The sequence below is a fragment of the Danio rerio genome, chromosome 1 (genome assembly GCF_049306965.1).
Source record: "Danio rerio strain Tuebingen ecotype United States chromosome 1, GRCz12tu, whole genome shotgun sequence".
NCBI classification, from domain to species: domain Eukaryota; kingdom Metazoa; phylum Chordata; class Actinopteri; order Cypriniformes; family Danionidae; genus Danio; species Danio rerio.
In genome coordinates this window covers 19,197,501-19,217,483 of record NC_133176.1, presented here as the reverse complement: position 1 = coordinate 19,217,483, position 19,983 = coordinate 19,197,501, and the positions used below count along the sequence as shown (strand labels likewise).

Here is a 19,983-nt window from a genome sequence, read left to right as displayed (position 1 = left end):
TGCTGAGTGTGAAATATTTTGCGCCACATGCTCCATTAACATTGCATTATGAGCTGTCGCGCGGCCCGCTTGTAGATCATGTCTTCATGTTTAACCATCTGACATAATAAGAATGGCTGGGAATCTTAAATATTTTGTATAGAACCATTATTTTTAACAGATACATTTACATCATTCTAATTACTTTTATTGTCATAATTAATTTTAGTTTTTATTTTACTATTAAATACAATTTTATATTTTTTGCATTTCTAATTTAACAACTCATTTAATGTGCGAATGTTTAATAAAAAATATATCTTTTCGAGAGCCTTTAAAGCAGGGGTGACCAACCCTGTTCCTGGAGACCTCTGCAGGTTTCACGGTGCAACCCATATCAAACACTTGCCTGTAATTATCATGTGCTGTTCAGGTTCTAATTAATTGATTCAGGTGTGTTTGATCAGGGTTGGAGCTAAACTATACAGATCCCCAGGAACAGGGTTAAGCACCCCTGCTGTAAAGGAACCAGCTCCGAGCAGAACCAAAGGTCATGAGAATCATCCCCTAGGTTCACAGATTCTTGCTGTTAAGCTATATTTGTAATTAGAATAAGTTCGTTATTATTCATCATTATTCACTTGTTTGTCCACTCGAGGGCGCTGTCTTCTCATGCGATGAATTGTCTAGTAGTCAGCCAATCACTCTGTGATAGTGGTAAAAAAAACTCATTCTATAAATACTACATTAATAAAAGCAGTATCTGAAACGTGTACGGGTATTTATATTATATTTGCATTGTAATGATTTCATGAAAACTATCAAGTCTTAAAAATATGTGATCGTCCACCCAAATATGAAAATGAAGTAATTGTCTACTCATCCTCCACTTCCAAACCTGTTTGGGTTTCTTTCTTCTGTTAAACACAAAGGCTTAAACACAAAAATAATTAATAAAAAAGAATATTGAATAATATAAATATTTGCATGCCAGCTTTCACCCCAATTTTAAAACCACTTGATTGTGAATAATTCAATTCAATTCATCTTTATTTATATAGTGCTACAATGTAGATTGTGCCAAAGCAGCTTGTAATGGTGAGGATGTTTTTATTTTTGGGGTAATCTATACCTTTAAATGCAGTATTTAATGGTAAACTAAATTTGTTTGATACAGGTCACAGGGCAGCTTCAGAGAATCGCTCTATAAGCAGAGCTTCCCTTTCAACATACTCCAGCATTGGGCCATGGAAGACAGATCAGACTGATCAGGTAGTGCACACATTTAACTCATGATATCTTGATAACTATATTTTAAAAGTGTTATGGATTTAAAATTAAACATTTATTTAAAATGGATTTAAATACTCCAATAATAACTGAGCACTAAATCAGATTACTAAAGCATTATGTGACATTGACAACTGATGTAATGCCTGACATTTGCAAATGATATTTGTCATTTTAAATTATAATAATACGCTGAAAACAAATCTGTATTATAACAAATAATTAGTTTTTTTTTTTGTTTGTGATTTAAGCCCAATATTTAATTTATTTCCAAAATATTGGCCATCACCATCAACAAGGGTAGTGTGTAAAGGAAGCACCTCGGTGGTATGGTCCTGTTAAGGGTTGTTCATGTTCTGAGCTCAAAATAAAAAGGTTAACAGATAGTGCTGTCTCCTACCTGCTTATTCTGCTAGATTGCTGACAACAGAGACACTCAGGGTTGTGCGGTGTAGGACACAAGTGTTCTCCTAGCTTCAGTTGCCCACGTACAGCAATTATTACAATTTGCTTTGTACTTTAATAGACAAAAAATAAAAAAATAAAGTGAACAAATTTAGACGCAAAACTATTACCCCAATTTTTTATATGGATGAATGAACATTTTATGGGAGTTGCTGTTTTGCTTAAAGCTATATCTTCTTGTTTAAAACAAAAAGAGAATTTGAATTTATTGACTTTCTTTAACAAGACAAATATGCTTTGTACCAGGTTAGATAAAATTGTTCTCATGGAGATAGAAAATATTGTTTAAGGCAAATTATTTATTTTTCATTGGGTCAAGTGATCAAATTTAGATGTGAACTGTTGGAATATTTAATTAATTCCAACCGTGTTCAATAAGGTCAGGAGAGGTTTTTCTTCTAGGTTTAACATATTAGCAATTTATTGGATACGAATAAATAATTAGATTTACAGAATTCTGGTATCCTCAATGCAATGCAAAAGTTACATTCAGGAGGTGTGCAACAGTTTTCATTTCCTGACTTCAACTTGTATAGGCAGCTGATATTAACAGGTGTAGTTTAGTAAAATTCGTCACCTGACTCATTCTCCAGTCCTCCGTTGGCCGCACCCATACATACGTCCTCTTTTTCTACAAATTCTCTGCACATTAAAAAGCACAAGACTTGCAAATTCTTTCCTCACATGAAGTTTCGAGGCAAAGCTCAAGTTAATTTTAGACAAGCATTTGTCTACTTTTGCAAAAAGGCTTCATTAGTATGCAAAACATATCACACTCGAGAACAGGGCCGGAGTGGGACACCTTTTCAGCCCTGGAGTTTCAAGCCTCAGACCGGCCCACCTCAGTTCACGACTGACTATATTAAAATAAGGTCATTTCCAAATCAGTTTCTAATTACAATATCACGTCTTTTTTTGAGAAAACAGCTGCTTTAGAACTTTAAATGTTCAACAACCCTAACAGTATTATATGTCTTAACAATAAAAATGAAAACAATAAGTTACTCTAACGAGGATCGAACCCGGGTCCGTGGCGTCTTAATCTAACGTGCTAACCGCTGGACCACAATAGCTGTGTTCAGAAAAGAGACACAACTGAGAAGAGTTGCGGTAAAATAATGAATAAAAAGGCTGTGGTCAAGTAAATAAATAAATTTAAAAAGTGTGACTGCTGAGAGCAACAGATTCTGCAGCTAGGGACACCGGCCCTCGCGGTCAAAAAACGGACCGGCCCACCGGGAATTCTCCCGGTCCTCCCGATTAGCCAATCTGGGCCTGCTCGAGAAGATGTTCAGTTAATACCACCTCTGAACAGTACAAATCCAATTGTTTATTGACAAGAAAAAGAGACAAAAATATTTTATAAAAAATTCCTTTGTAATTCCTTTTTAACAACAGAATCATTTCCCTAAAACTTTTTGATTGGATGAATAAAAGCTTTTTTTCAGTGCAGAAACTAATGAGTGCAATTTCCATTTCAAACTATGTCTAAAACACTGTTACGAAAAGTCTTGCATATTAACTATACATTCTGGAAACTTGTTTGAACTTTTGAAGTTGAATTTGACTTCATACATCCACTTCAAACCAAAAAAATGATATAAATTCAATTATTTTATTGATTATATTATTTTAAATTTTAAATTATTTTTAATAACACAGTTAATCATAATATTAATACACACAGTTATTAAAACACATTTGATGTTTTAGAGCCACTGTGCACAAGTCTGCATGCAAAGTCTGATTCCACAGGGCATCATTCTGAGTGCTGTGCATTTACACAGGCATATTCTCAAGTATCCCCGAGTGCTTTCCTCTCAATGACAGGACTGCTGGCCTGCGTTCCTCCTTTTGACATCAAAGCCTGGCATTATCCCATTGAGAGAGCCAGCTATGTACAATAAAACACAAGAACTGATAAAATCTCAGCTGCAGCTCAGCGCTTAACACCAATGTAAAACCCAGAAGAGATATTAGCAACGAGAGATAAAGAGGAAGAGAAGGAGGGAGCGCATGTGCAAATGGGTGTGTGTGAGAGAGCCAAAGTCCAGCAAATCTGCAGGTGTCTGTCTACTGGAGGGGGTGCTGTGTGTGATTAACCCTGCCAGTCTTATCCCTGGGGTCCGACTGAACCCGGCGCACAGGCCCCTCGACTCCGCCTGGTCACGAGAGCTGCCTTAGTCACACAGTGGGGGTACAGACACACACTCGCGCTCACACACTCGCGCTCACACACCCCTCACAAGAGTCAGAATGGGTATATGGATAAACACACAACCCCTCCATTCCAGCCCGCTCACAAAAGAAGCTCGAAATGCTGTCACTCATCATATTTAATACATTCAGCGCTTAAAATCTTTCCGTTAGAGCAGTTTGGAAATGAATCTGCACGCTGCTTAAATTCTGCATGCAGATAAAATCTCAGATATTACAAGAGTTTATTGGCATTAAAGAGATTGTTCACCCAAAACTAAACATTTTTTTCATCATTTACTTACCCGTTATTTGTTTAAAACCTATTTGACTGTCTGTTGAAGATATTTTAAAGAATGCTAAAAACCTGTAACCTTTGATTTCCATAGTATTTGTTTTTCCTATACTATGGAAGTCAATGCCGGTTTTCAGCTTTCTTCGAAATATCTTCATTTGTGTTCAACAGAATCAGAGGTTTGAAATCACACAAGGGTTAATAAACATTGACTAAATATTAATTTTTGGGTGAGCTTTCCCTTTTCATCTGTTTGATTGCAGAGAAAGCAGAAAGTCTGCAACAAAGAGTCATTTGTTTGTCATTTGATTCATTAAACAACCGGCTCATTAAAGTCATTTGATATGGAAGTGGAAAATAGGAAACAATTTCTGATTCTCTAAAAGGAAATTGTTTGTTAATCTGTTCAGTCATTTGTTTGGATTTTAATTGACTAATAAGAATCAAACAGAAGTGTGAAGACTAATAAGTAGGGTTCATTGGAATCATGAACCCCTGAATCAGTTCTTTGTTTATGATATTTAATGTGTAATGTGTATGATGTACATTTTTTGGCTGCTGTAAAGGCATCCGCTGCGTAAAACATATGCTGGATAAGTTGGAGGTTCATTCCGCTGTGGCAACCCCAGATTAATAAAGGGACTAAGCCAAAAAGCAAATGAATGAATTAATGAATGTATGACGTACAGAAAAATAACTAAAATTGAAGATGTAATATAAAAGCAGCAATGATTACAGGACATTTGATCTTTCAATTCACTAAAAAATATAATTTTTCCAATAGTTTCCACACATTCTAGCTATTCGGATTAATACAGTTCTGATATTCGTACTGTGCTTTGCAATAGCATGAATGGTGCTCGAGCTCCAAAAAGCACATCCATTTATCATTAAAGTCATCTATCAAACTTGCACTGACTGATCTTAAAACATTTCAGTGCATTTGTCTCAATATTCGATTCGTATTTAGATTTAAAATAAAGCTTCCATTATATCTGTCACTAGTCATAATCTTACTCTCATGACAGTTGCTGAAAACTAGTGACAAAAGGTTATAAAGTCTTAAATAATTATCTCATTAAAACCGCTTAATTTCCGTAGGCACGTGTACATCTTAAAGAAGAAAATCATTTACATCTGACTCAGGTTCATTTTTGTGTAAACTATTCCATTAATAGGAACACAAATATTGTATTTTTGTGTATTTTGTTTTGAAGCATTTACATTTAACATAATTTATAGTTGAAGTCAGAATTATTAGCCCCCCTTTGAATATTTTTACTCTTACTTTTTTTCCCTAATGATGTTTAACAGAGAAAAGAAGTTTTCACAGTATGTCTGATAATAATTTTTTTCTTCTGGAGAAAGTCTTTTTTTTTTTTTTTTTGACTAGAATAAAAGCAGTTTTTAATTTTTTAAACACCATTTTTAGGACAAAGTTATTAGCCCCTTTAGGCTATTTTTTTTCCTCAATAGTCTACAGAACAAACCATCGTTATACAATAACTTGCATAATAACCCTAACCTGCCTAGTTAAACTAATTATCTTAGTTAAGCCTTTAAATGTCACTTTAAGCTGTATAGAAGTGTCTTGAAAAATAGTAAAATATTATTTACTCTCATCATTGCAAGTCTTTATGTTTTTTTTTCTGTTTTGTTTTGTAAACTTATTTTACCATTATACCAATTTTATTTTTATTTATTGTAAAGCTGGAAGTTGAGTTGAAGGAGCACATTCAAACTACAGGAGCTTTGGCTCTCAAAATCCTGTTCAAGAACAACCACCCCGATGGCAAGCCTCTGGCGAACAGGTAAAAACACTGTTTTGTACCTTAACTATAGCAAACATTCTTCATTTTCTTGTGGTCTGTTCTTTTCCTAGATCTGTTTTACTAGAGATCCTTACAAATTTCCTGAGGCGGCCCGTCACAGCTAAGCAGATCAAAAATCTTCTGTTCCGGTAGCTTTGTTATCCTAAACATGATATTTTTATACAATCTAACTGTCAAATTCTCAGTATTCACAGATCCATCTAAATAAAACCCCTGTCTTGCTTTGTCTGTGAAGTCTACACCTCTATGACAGAGTGCTTATCAGTTTTGAAGAGTTTTATGGTGCCCTGAAAGACCCAGACTCCAATAAAAGTAACCCTGCAGGTCCGCTCACAATTCCTCAGACGCTGGCCCTGCTGAGAGGACCAGCACGCAGCAGGTGAGATCTCCACAGTCAAGACACACCACAATATTCATGCTGGAGGGAATGCTCAAGTTCACTAGAGAGGAAACTGTAAAAACAAATGTTTATTAGTTTCTGGTAATTTTATATTTATTTACAGTTGTGAATTGCATTATAGGACCTTTGTTCTCTGTCAACTTTTGATATTGAAAATTCCACTCTACAGTTCAACAAAGTGACTTTTATAGTCATTTTAGTAGTTTGAAATAATACAATGTATCAGATATAATATAGAGAGGTAATATGCAGCAAAAAACCCAGTCAATAAATCACTTTAAACTATTAAAAGTGTTAATAAAAGTAACTTTTTTGAACTTTTCAACGTTAGAAGTTGTTAGAATAAAGATCAATGTCTTATAATAAAATTCAAAAGCAAAAAAAATGGGGATAAATAAAAACATGAATCACAAAATACAGAAAACAGCTAATTTACAGCTTATTTAAATAGCTAATTAATTTCTTTTATAGTGTATATTGAATATGATGTTATTTCTCGGGAAGTAGAAATCAAAAACAGATCATATAATGAACGTGAAGTAGCAATAATGTTGTTACATAGATGCCACAATCGACTGCTCATTTAATTAATTTGTCCAAACGTCCGATTCATTTTAGAGACTCAGTCATGAACAAACACTGCAGTTCACTGTCCTTAGGTCACTCAATTCTAGATTATTTTTGATTGGAACTACTTAATACATTGTCTATAATATGTAAATTACCTTCTTGTTTATTGAACGCATGTATTTGCATTATCTCTAACAAGAGGCTGCTGCTGGTATTTGAAAAAAATAACGTATAAAGGCATATTTTGAGACTCATTTGATTTGATGATGAAAGAATCTAAGGATTACAGCAAAACCCCAAATACTCATTATTTTATAAATATATGTTTTATAAATAATATGTTTTATAATAATTTTTATAAACATATGTACTTTACATCATTTACCATTCTGTCTTAGCCATGTCATGATTTTAATCATTTATATGACAACAATGTTTAGTATGATAGCTTATTCTAAAATAAATAAATAAATAAATAGAATGATGATGAAACATTATTTGAAACATGAAAATCAATTGCATTAAAATACACTGTTAAAAACCTTCTCTAGAATCTACAGTAACTTACTGGCAGCAATTTGCTAGTAACTTACTGTAAATCAGTTTCAGCCAAAAAAAAAAACTGTATTTACATTCATTTATCTTGCTAGATATGTATTTACTGAATTTTATGTATATATTTACTGTAAAATTTTCATCATGCAACCATAAAGTACAGTAACATACAGCACAACTATTCTATAATAAAATAAAGTTCATATTACAGTTTAATACTGCATAATGTAAAAAAAAAATGTTAACAGTGCATGCTTTCTGTGTGTATAAAGTTACAAGTTAACTCACAAACAGTACTCTAGAAAGAGATGACGATTCAGGAAGAGAATGTGAACCACTCAAAGTTCACCAGCAGGGAGTGAGAGAGCAGCTCAGAGTGCATCTTGTGCTCAAATAAGACAGAAAGCAAAAGGATGATCAGCAAAGAAGCTTAGCGACCCCTCTGTTTCTCCATCTCTGTACCACTGCTACTATTGTACCCAAACTGTTTAAAGCACCAGAGTAATACAATGAGGTTGTAGAGGGAGTGTGAAAGTTCGGTTGGTGTGTGTGTCGTGGCGATTGCGTAAGACCTGATCAGACCAAGACACACTCCAGCCGTGAGCAAAAAAAATGAAATCTCTGTGACTAATCTCACCCATTTTCCCTCTCTTTCTTACAGACACATTGACTATGAGTGTCCAAGTGAGAGATGGGGAAGATAGGATGAGAGACAGGGAAAAAAAGACTGAATAAAAAGACAGCAAGTGGGGGATAAAGATGAAAGAGCAACAGGAAAATGAGAGAAAAGTGGCACACATTAAAAAAGTGTGCAAAAAGCAGATTTATGGGTCCAAAAGGGTTCAAAAGAGATGAATGGACAGAGTAAAAAAGATAATCATGTATTACTGACAATGCGTGTGTGTGTGTGTAGGAAAGACAAAGAGGTAGACTATCTGACTGAGGTATTATATTATGTATAATACGATTTTCAATATGTAAGTATTTTAAACGTTTAATCGTACCATTGTCAAAATTGTAAATGCCTTTTATTTAGTTATTTGGATTTATTTTATTTAGTTAATTATTTATTTAATTACTTATTGAAACAGGGCACATAGAACATTTATGATTTACTCTTTTTAAAAAGTCTTGTCACCAATCCCAGTTGCAAAAGCGACAAATATAACTTGACTTCTGGTTGATCATTTGGAAAAGTGGCAAAAGGTAAATTTTTCTGATGAATCTTCTGTTCAACTGCATCCCAATCATCATAAACACTGCAGAAGACCTATTGGAACCTGCATGGATGCATGTTTGGTAAAGGAAAATCATGGTTTGGGGTTTTATTCAGTGGAGGGGAGTGTGAGAGATCTGCAGCATGGATGGCAACATCAATAGTCTGAGGCATCAAGACATTTGTGCTGCCCATTACATTACAAACCACAGGAGAGGGCAAATTCTTCAGCAGGATAGCGCTTCTTCTCATACTTCAGCCTCCACATCAAAGTTCCTGAAAGCAAAGAAGGTCAATGTGCTCCAGGATTAGCCAGCCCAGTCAGCAGATATGAACATTATTGAGCATGTCTGGGGTAAGATAAGGGAGGAGGCATTGGAGATGAATCCAAAGAATCTTGATGAACTCTGGAAGTCCTGCAAGAAAGCTTTCTTTGCCATTCCAGATGACTTTAATAATAAGTTATTTGAGTTATTGCAGAGATCATGGGAGTCATACACAATATTAATTCTTTTTCCACTGCAGCATGACTTTATATTCTATACTCTACATTATTTTTCTTAAGTGACAAGACTTTTTTTCTCAGCAAAGTCAGACCTTACTGTTCCTATTAAATAAAAGTCAAGGCCTGGTCATATTTTATTTTGGTAAAATAAAATGCGTAATCTAGAGGCCTTTCCTATAAGCCACTTTTAATGCCAAAGGATTAAATAGACGTCAATATATCATTTGTTGCTCCTAAAACTTGTGCGACAGGACTTTTCTCAGGTAGTGTATATTATTTGTATTTTTTATTCATCAGAGAGTCCTGAAAAGTATAGAACAGTTTTTAATAAAAAACTGTGCAGCATTGGTAATAATACATTTATTTATTCCTGAGAGCAAGATAAAATATTTTTTTTAATTATAACCTTACTATTACAGAAATAAATGACTACACTTATTAAAATATTTCACATTATTAATAAATATTAAAACATTTCCTAATATTACTGTTTTAAGTGTACTGTAAACATTTGAATATAAAAACAAAAACAAAATAAAGAGCTTTTAATTGCCTGATTGTGAATTGATTTCATTGACTAGATTTCTGGAGAGCGTTGAGAATTTGTGCAAGTCAGACAATCGCACCGAAGGCTGGATTTCTGCCCCAGAGTTCCGGAATGTTCTCAACAAGCTCAAACTTCACCTGAAAGACACTGACTTTGATAAGTTATGGAAAAGGTTTGTCTTTATTTGTTTTATTTACATATGGAATCGTGAAGTATACCATCACATTAATAAAACGTGTTTTGAAATAGATTTGTTTTTATAAAAACAATGAAATGGTTCATATTTTTAAAACAGGCTAGATACTGATGGACTTGGAGCAGTTAAACAGACTATTTTCCTGAAAGAATTGGGATTGATTAAAAGAAATGAACCAAAAAATGACAACAACTACCATACTTCAAATACCTTTAAAGCGGAGGACACAAAAGGTAAAGGTATATGTTAGCTAATTATAGTGCTGGATGTTAGTTGTTAGCTAATCAAATATTTGCTTACATATTATTTTGATGGTTCTTGAATTTAAGTTACATTGCAACTTAATTCTCACTAGATAATAAGTAGACTTTTAAATTGGGGTTAGGGTTAGTGTAAGTTGATATGTACTTGCAAAGTTTCTTATAGTCAGTTAATAGTCTGTTGAAGAAGCAGTATCAGCAGATACTAAGCAGACAGTCTACTAATACTCAAGTGGACCATTAAAATAAAGTGTTACTAAATATTTGCACAAGATCCACTGTAGTAAAAGTGCCATGACTTGTTTTACTATCTTGTTTGTCAGTTTAGAAAATAAATTCTGCAGTAGCACAGTTTGTATCACACTCAACAAGTTACCAGAATCTGAAATGTTATTGTATTGAGATGATCAAATCAGTAAAGTGTAATAGTGCTGGTTGTCTTCAAGGCAAGTACATGGAAGTGTTTTTAACTGCTTTTGGAGACACTCTTTATGATGTGTAGTTATGTAACAGTCAACCTATAGAGGGTGCTGTGGTCCTGTTCCTTAAAAGGGGCAGTTCACCCAAAAATGAAAAGTTGATCATCATTTGCTCACACTTAAGTGGCTCTAAACTTTTATCAGTTCCTCTCTTCTGTGGACCACAAACAGATGTGCTGATGAATTTTTGGGGGCAATTAGGGGGTTGGAGGGGAGTTAGGTAAGTCAATGTTTTTCCAACATTCTTTATTATATTTTCTTTTGCATTCAAAAGAAGAAACTCAAACATGCTCAAAACAAGTAAAGGTTGAAAAAATAACTTTCCCCCTTTAAATCTCCTAAAATAATAACTCTTTGCTTGGTATAATTGGAACCTATAACCAAAGATTAAATGAGACCTGTCTGTAGAGACTTTGCATGATCATTGAATACATTCTTACTTGTCTTTTCCAGCAGCTCCTGGAAGGACACTGCCTAAAGCAGAAGAGGAGCGTCACACATCCATCGCCATTGAAACATGGCTGAAGGACAGATTTAGGGATGGAGCTCAAAGGATGAAGGCAGAGTTTGATAAACTGGATCCTGAAAGCACCGGAAAGGTAGCAAACAGTGTCACACCTCTCAAACAAACAGGTAGAAAAATGGTAATCATATTGAAGTGTTAGGTCAACCAAAAATGAAAACTCTGTTATTATATACTCACCTTAATGTTGTTTCAATCCTTGAGACTTTTGCTTATTTTTGCAACACAAATTGACCTTTTTGGCAGTTTGATAGACAGGCGATCCAGCTAGTCGTAATGCTGATATTCTGTGCCCCAATCACTTTCTGCTATTTTGTCTGACAGGCATCATAATAGAACAAAACTGGTGATTGACATGGCGGTGTGCTTGTATGGAACTTGCAATGCCGGTTCAGGAAGGCTGGGCAGTTTACAATTCCATCCTTTCCCAAAACTTAGAGAACTGTGTGGATATGTTTGTGTGCCAATCAATAGTGCTGTCTCTCATTACTGCTGGACGAATTACTTAAAAAGCAAAGATTTACAACTTGTAAACTAATCTTTTCTGTTATTGTACTGGGACAGCCAGCATAACTTTAATTTATGTAGATGTAACATGGCAAAATTTCCAGTGAACTACCTGAGGACTTGGAAGATGAAAGGTGAGATGAGCTAACTTAAACTGCATACTGGGTTGCTCTGGTAGTATGGGGTCAGATGCACTCTGTTAAGGGCTGTCCGGTCCCTGTATGAACGGAGCAGGAGTTTGGTTTGCATTGCCAACAATAAGTCAGACTTGTTCCTTGTGCATGTTGGATTCTGGCAAGATGGCCCTTTGTCACCGATTGTGTTCATGGACAAAATTTCTAGCCGCAGCCTAGGGCCGGAGGGTGTCTGGTTCAGGGATCACAGGATGTCATCTCTGCTATTTGCAGATGATGTTGTTCTGTTAGCTTTATCGGACATGGACCTTTAGCATGCAGTTGGACAGTTTGCTGCTGAGTGTGATGTGGCTGTGATGAAAATCAGCAATTATAAGTCAGAGGCCATGGTGCTCCACTGGAAAAAAGGTTTCTTGCCATCTCCAGGTTGGAGCACAGTCCTTAGGTGGAGGAGTTCAATTATCTTGGTCTTTTGTTCACGAGTGAGAGAAGGATGGAAAGTGAGATTGAAAGACAGATTGGTGCAGTGGCAACAGTAATGCGGTTGCCTACCTAGGGAGATGTTCCAGGGTTATCCCACGTGGGGAACTATAGAAAAACCAGGACGTACTGAAGTGACTATGTCTTCTAGCTTGCCTGGGAACATCTTGGGTTCCCCACAGGAGGAGCTGGAGGAAGTGTCTGGGCAGAGGGAAGTCTAGAGTTCCCCCCTAATGTCTCATTCAGACTAGCAGCGACTTTGTAGCTGCCTGTCGCTCTGGGTGGCGAACTGTTGCAAACACATGCCTGTGTAGGTCTACAGCACGGAGCATACTACCAGCCTCTAAGCAAGCTGAGAGAAGATTACGTGAGCTCCACTGGTGCTCCTGTTGGCTGTCACTCAAAAAAGTCGCTCTTTATTTGCATAAAGTTGAACGATTCTCAACGTTGTCGTATCACTCAACCTTCCCACCTAGTCGTTAACGGTCACTGTCGCTCGTGTAGACAGAGGATGACGGAAGTCGCTCACTCTCAGTTGAAATGAACGGTAGCTTGTCGCTTTGTTGCTGCAAGTCGCTCGTAGTGTGAATGAGGCTTGTGATTGAAAGGCAGATTGGTGCAGTGGCAGCAATAATGCGGTCACCTACCAAGGGAGATGTTCCAGGATTGTCCCAAAGTAGGGACCTGAGGAAGACCCAGGACACGTTGAAGGGACTAGGACTCTAAGCTTGCCTGGGAACCCCTTGGGATCCCCCTGTCAGAGCTGGAGGTAGTGCCTAGGCAGAGATAAGTCTAGGGTACCCTCCTAAGACTGCTACCTTCATGACCCAGCCCCAAATTAGCAAAAGAAAATGAATGAATGTATGAAGGAATGTCTCTTATAATTTCATAGCTGTATGATAGTTTTGTCTTGTTTGAGATAGCACCATTTGTGTATGTTTGTGAGTATATTAATGAATCAGTAACTATATGTAACATTTTAATTACGTTCATATGATTCGATTTTCATTTCACTATATTTGTATGCTATAGGTTTAATCTTTTTTTCTTGTTTTTTTCCATTTCGAGCTACTCTTGCACCCCAAATATAATAATTCCTTACATTTATATACAATTTCTGGACTCTTTACACATTGAGGGGAATCTCCTCATCCACCACCAGTGTGCAGCATCCACCTGGATGACGCAACGGCAGCCATATTGCGCCAGACCGCACATCACACTCCAGCTAATTAGTGGATGTAATGAGTAATGAGATATGAGGATGGTTAGGAGGCTATGATGGAATGTAGACAAATTTGGCCAGGATGCTGGGATTAAACCCCTACTCTTTTCGAAATACATCCTGAGATTTTTAATTACCACAAAGAGTCAGGGCCTCGATTTAACATCTCATCTGAAAGACAGCACTCACTAAGCAGTATAGTGTCCCCTTCACTATACTTAGACGTTGGGACTCACACAGACCGCGTGCCCCCTTCTGGCCTCACTAACACCACTTCCGGCAGCAACCTAGCTTTCCAATGTGGTCTCTCATCCAGGTACTGACCGGGTGCAGCCCTGCTTAGCTTCAGTGGGTAACCATGTGAGAGTTGCAGAGAGCTAGCTGTCGGCAAAATATCCCTTGTATACATATTGCAAACCTTTGTGTCTGCTTCTATCTGAAACCAGTATGTAACTTCTCCATGAAATGATTCACTATTTCTCTGGGGATTTCACAATTTGATAGGGAAGCTCTATTGAAAGTTTATCGGAGATAGACAAGTGGTGTAAGGTTTATGAAGGGTCAATTAAGGTATTTAGATTAAATCAGAGAGCTCTCTCATCCTCCATTGTCAGCAATGATTCCAGGACCTTTAGAAGTCCAGAAAAGGAACCAAACAATCTGTCAAATAACCCATGTGACTTCAGTAGTTAATCATACAAAACTCCATGAACTCTTTTGTGTTCCAAACAAGAACTGTATATATGACAATGTGCACCCTATGTCTTCTCTCCTCAGGGTATGCATTTACTATGGGGAGGGTGGCATATTGCCATTACAGTCAGCATCACAACACACAAGCCCCATACTGTTTGTAGAAAATATGCACCTTAATACGATATAGGCAAACAAAGTTTGAAATTTTTGAAATTTTTCAGTTGTTGGCTTTACTTGGAGCTTAATATGAGTATGTTTTACTACTGATGTCACATTGATGTTTTCACAGAGTTTTTGGAGCTAAGGCCAATTCTGTCTGGATGAGAGAACACTCAGATTTCATCTAAATATCTTAATGTGTATTCTGAAGATGAACAAAAGTCTCAGGGGATTGGAATAACCATTTTCATTTTTAAGCTAACCAACCCTTTAATGTATGAAAATGGCATGTTTGCAGGTGAGAGGTGCGGACTTTCTGCAGGTGTTGGGAAAGTTTGATTTGCATCTGAAAAGAGAGCAGCTGGGTCTGTTTCTGTCTCGCTGTGGTCTGAAGATTAAAAAGGGTTGCGTGCAGTATTTGAACTTCCTGCGGACCTTCCAGGACAGAAGCTCAGATGGCATTACTCACAAGATCATCTACAACCCAAAACACCGGTCAGATTTACAACATAGCAATGTCCTAATTTTATTTATTCATATGGACTATTGATCCCTCCAGTTTTTATTAAATCACCTGCAGTTCAGAAAAGTAGAATTCATTTTGCACACATCAGAAGCAATCACGCACATTTCTGAGTTGTTTATGAATGTAGTGACCAATCAAAGGCATTAGTCACAGTTGCCTGTTTACACTTGCAGTATGTCATCATAAACAGCATAGTCAGATTATGACATGGTTTCACCAAGCACAAAAATTGTTGTGTGTGTGTTCTATTTATTGTTATTAATAGTCATTATTGCAAAATCTGGAGCTGTAAAAGACAGCAAGGATTTTTTTTGTTTTAATATTGCAGTCCTTCCCTTAAGTTATTTTTTTTCTCATAAATACTTTATGACTGGTTCGACACGCTGACTCAATGGTTAACACTGTCACCTTACAGCAAGAAGGTCGCTGGTTCGAGTCCTGGCTGGACCAGTTGGCATTTCTGTGTGGAATTTGTATGTTCTTCCCGTGTTTGCGTGGGTTTCCTTCGGGTGCTCCGGTTTCCCCCACAGTCCAAAGACATGCGGTAAATTGAATAAACCAAATTGGCCGTAGTGTATAAGAATGAGTGTGTATGGATGTTTCCCAGTACTGGGTTGTAGCTGGAAGGGCATCCGCTTTATAAAACATATGCTGGATAATTTGGTGGTTTACTATGCTGTGGCAAACCACATGAATGAATCTTTCACTGCTGCTCGGCCAAATGGGTGAGCATATTTTGAGTCACTATATTTTATTGGAAGGAGTACCTAACTTAACTAACTTAATACAGTTTTCTGACTGATTGAAGAAATTGGTTTCATTTTACTTCTTTAAAGTTACAATTAAAAAGTTAACAGTAAAACTTGCCTTTATTAAGGTACAAATTCTAGTGCAAATCAATGCCAGGGCCCAAATACTAATTGAAAAGTAGAAGAAATAGAAATTTGTGAAAACAAATGACCTTTATTAAGTCACATAGATTTATGGATATGAATTAATATTCCATATTCAACTGGATTAATATATACACTTGCCAAATGTATTAGTCAAATTTTGGATTATTTTGCCAGTGTAACTGATTTAACGATAAAACAAAAGTGGTAAATGGAAAACTACTATAATCATAATTGCATTTTGCAAATGATTTATTTTCATTTTTCTAAAAGAAATTAATACATTTATTCAGCAGGAATGCTTAAATTAAATACAACTGTGAAGACATTCACAGATTTACACACTTCAAATCTTTGTTCTTTTCATTGAGCATTTTTCACTAAACGTTTGAGATCATGTTTTAATTAAGGATCACAAAGTTAATCTACTAACAATTATCAGTACATCTGTTAATAATTATCAATCTTCATTAAAGATAATACGTGTACAGTTGTTCTTTTCAGTTTCTCAGTTCCTTTAAATGTTTACTTAAACACTGTGAATTGAGTTATATTTGTTATTCTAAGATTATTCAGTGATATAGAAGTATTTTTCATAATGATTGGTATCAAATTGAACATTACTGTAGAATGTGACCAAATAATTATGTAGTATTTTTAACAATAATAATAAAACTAAGAGCCCTACCACACAACTGGCGCAATAAGTCGCCAATACGTGTTAGATGCGATGTGTTGCTATTTACAGACCAAAGCAACCCTAATTTTCCTGTTTTGCGCCATGTTGTTTAAATAGAAAATACATTTGCGCCGCTTTGTGGACTCATGGGTTTGATAGTCTTGAAAGGAGGTGTGTTGAGGTGCATTGTTGGCACATTGCTATTTTGAGGAACTAATATTGACTGCGCCATTGACCAGCTGAAAGCAGGTCTAAAATTCAGCGCAGAGCGCGTTAGTTGTTTGCCTTAAACACATTGCATACACACAGGATGTAAATATGCAATATGCAATATGCAAATATCTTCACATATGAAATAGAAATAAAGGAATAAAATATTCCAAAAATTATTATTTACTTCATAAATATAAAAACCACTATTCCATGCCACAACTTGCTTTTGTATAATGTTATTATTATTAGCAGTATTATTAATTATATGCATATTTATATGTTTTTTTTTTTATTAAAAACAAGCTTAGATTTGTCCACCTGTCGAGTTTTGGACCATATGGGGCATACGATCTGTGTTAAGATATAACTCAGTGTTCATTTATTTGTTTGCTGGAAAGTAGAACTGAATTTAAAAATATTTGCATTTGCTTACGGTTTATGACTTATGGTTGTTTTCAGTGGAGCGAGTTTCCACCGTTTCCTTACTCCACGAAAGTAAAGGAGTAAAAAGAGTAAAAGTGAAGAAAAATAGAAAGTAAAGAGGGCGAATGGGGGACCCTCGTTGCTTTATTCTCGCGCTGCAAGTGCCCTGTTTAATGGTTTTCTTGCTAGTGAAAAGTTTATTTTTTCCATTTACAAAGTCCGCCATGTAGATAAAAAATGTGCCATGGCCTGACACAACTGTCTCTTAAAGGGAATGGAAGATGAGTCTCTGATTGCTTTAATGCACGTTATGTTCAAAACACACCCATAATTCATTAAGAGAATAAGCACAATCCTGATTGACCATTTGCTGCAAGGCAAACTATATTTTTTCTTCGCAAAAGTGGATTTGGACACACCCTTAATGCTTTTGCGCCATGCACTTTAGACTTTGCGCCTAGATCAGTAAAATAGAGCCTTTAATATTTTTACACACCAAGGGCTCTATTTTGACGGTCCATGCGCAGAGCGCAAAACGCAGGGCGCAAACGCCTTCAGTGCGTGTCAGAACGCATTTTTGCTAATTTACGGACGGGAAAAACTGCTTTGCGCCAAGGCGCATGGTCTAAAAGGGTTGAGTTTATTTTCTTAATGAGTTATAGGTGTGTTTTGAGAATAAACCAATTAGAGTCTCATCTCCCATTCCCTTTAAGAGTCAGCTGCGTCGCACCAAGAGCGCATTCGCTATTTACAGGACGCAAAGTAAGTCTAAGTGGAAAAACTGAGCATTTCACTAGCAAACAGTTACAGTTAACAGTTTTTTTTTTTCAGAAAACTGTTAAACAGGGCATCTACTGCATGAGAATGAGAGATAATGGATCACTTTCACTTTCGCTCTTGGATAGAGGAGGAGTCTGCGTCCCTCAGACGCGCGCGCTCTTGTACTAGTGTTTGTGTTTGTTCTGTCAGCAGCGCGCTGCTTTATTCTCAGCGCCTCCATCTAGTTGGTTTCAGTTTTGGTTGGCGCTGAGATGAAGCATGCGCATTGCTTATGTGTGAGCGCACGGTAAGGTGTTTATCTATCGTGTGCTCGTGTCTTGCGTCTCTTGTCAAAGCACGTGGCTCGGTGTTTACATTGTGGTCACGTGCTTTTGTCGTGTGCTTCAGTGTTGTGTTTGTTGTCATGAACATGCGGTTAATGAGTTCTCTCATTGGCTGCATGTTCTTGTCCTGTTAAGTGAGCGCATGGCTTGTGTTGTCTCTCTGTGTCATGCGCTCTCCCGTCTATTGTCTTGTCCCACCCTCCTTGTTAACCCATTATTAGTTAATTGTGTTCACCTGTTTGTGTGTTAATTTTCTACAGTTTATATACCCCTCACTTTTGCTGTCCTGTGCCAGTTCGTCATCACATGTTGTTGTTTGAACCCTTGTCCTGTCGTGTTTCCAGTCTTGTTCCTTACCAGCCAGCCCAGTGAAGTTTGTTTGTGTATGTATTTGTTTTGTTAATGTTTTCCCCCTCGGGGTAGTTTATTTTGCATTTTATTTTATTTTTATTATTTAATAAATTCCCATTTTTCCTGCACTTGAGTCCTCGCTCCTTTTTCCCCATTTCCCATCACCAACCCTGACATCTAATTTCTAGCAAACTAATAAATGAACAATAATAACGAAGTGTGTTCAAAACCCTGAGTTATATCCTAAAACACATGCTTAGCCCCATATGGTCTAAAACCTGACAGGTGGGCAAATCTAAGCTTGTTTTTAATAAAAAATATAAATATGAATATAATAAATAATACTGCTAATAATAATAACATTATACAAAAGCAAATTGTTATGAATGAACTGAAAAGCCTCCCGAGATGAAGAAGACATAAAAGCAGTGGTTTTTCATATTTATGTAGGCTAGAAAATAATATGTTTTGTAATATTTTAATCCTTTATATTTATATCCTTTATCTATTCTTATGATATCCTATATATATATATATATATATATATATATATATATATATATATATATATATATATATATATCCTTAATATTTAAATTTTTTCATATGTAAAGATATTTGCCTATTGCTCTCTTGTGCGTATTAGGCAGTGTGTAAGCGAGGCGCAACTCTACGCCGGAGTTTGTTTTGGGTTTGTTTTGGTCTAATGAAAAATCTATTTTAGTTTCTCAAAATAGCGACGCGCCAGCAGTGCGCCTCAGAACGCCTTCCTTTTTAGACCAGAACGCCTATGGACGCAAAAATGAGCGCTAATGCATTTGATATTTAAACAGCGTAGCGCAACGCCTCAAAACGACTCTTGCGCCAAGCTGAAACTACCAAAGAAGTATTGTGCCGCGCCTTGCGCCACACTGCGCCGGGTGTATGATAGGGCCCTAAATGCCACGTTTGGAATAAAAATCTTTGAATTTACTCTTGCTTAAGGTGGTTTTGTATTAAAGGCTCAATGCAAATAACGGGAGATGGAAACACAGTTGGCAAATAAACTTGACATTGCAAATATTACATCCACATGATGGCCAGCCTCTCTAACAACTTGATGGAAATGCACCTACAGTAATTGCTTCAGGTTAGAATGATTTGCTTCAGGTTAGAATGGAAACCCAGATAAGTCTTGAGTAATGATGATGAAGATTCAACTTTGCAAAAATTAATGATATTTTTTATTAAAATATAAAACAGTTATTTAAAGTCTACTTACACCAGAAGTTGCTGAGACTTAGATT

At 36.3% G+C, this 19,983-nt stretch overlaps 1 protein-coding gene across 2 annotated transcripts in view; it reads left to right on the top strand.

Moving 5' to 3' along the window:
- The window catches only part of si:ch211-197n1.2, a 57,276-nt gene that overhangs the window by 678 nt on the left and 36,615 nt on the right, over positions 1–19,983 (top strand). The window contains exons 2-9 of one of the 2 annotated variants that reach the window (XM_005168366.5): positions 1,157–1,251; positions 5,936–6,036; positions 6,108–6,185; positions 6,293–6,436; positions 9,885–10,022; positions 10,146–10,279; positions 11,242–11,384; positions 14,808–15,004. In XM_005168366.5, coding sequence (XP_005168423.1) covers positions 1,157–1,251; positions 5,936–6,036; positions 6,108–6,185; positions 6,293–6,436; positions 9,885–10,022; positions 10,146–10,279; positions 11,242–11,384; positions 14,808–15,004 — 1,030 coding nt within the window. Of the gene's footprint in view, positions 1–1,156; positions 1,252–5,935; positions 6,037–6,107; positions 6,186–6,292; positions 6,437–9,884; positions 10,023–10,145; positions 10,280–11,238; positions 11,385–14,807; positions 15,005–19,983 lie in introns of both variants that reach the window. The other variant, XM_692079.8, reaches the window with a different exon arrangement.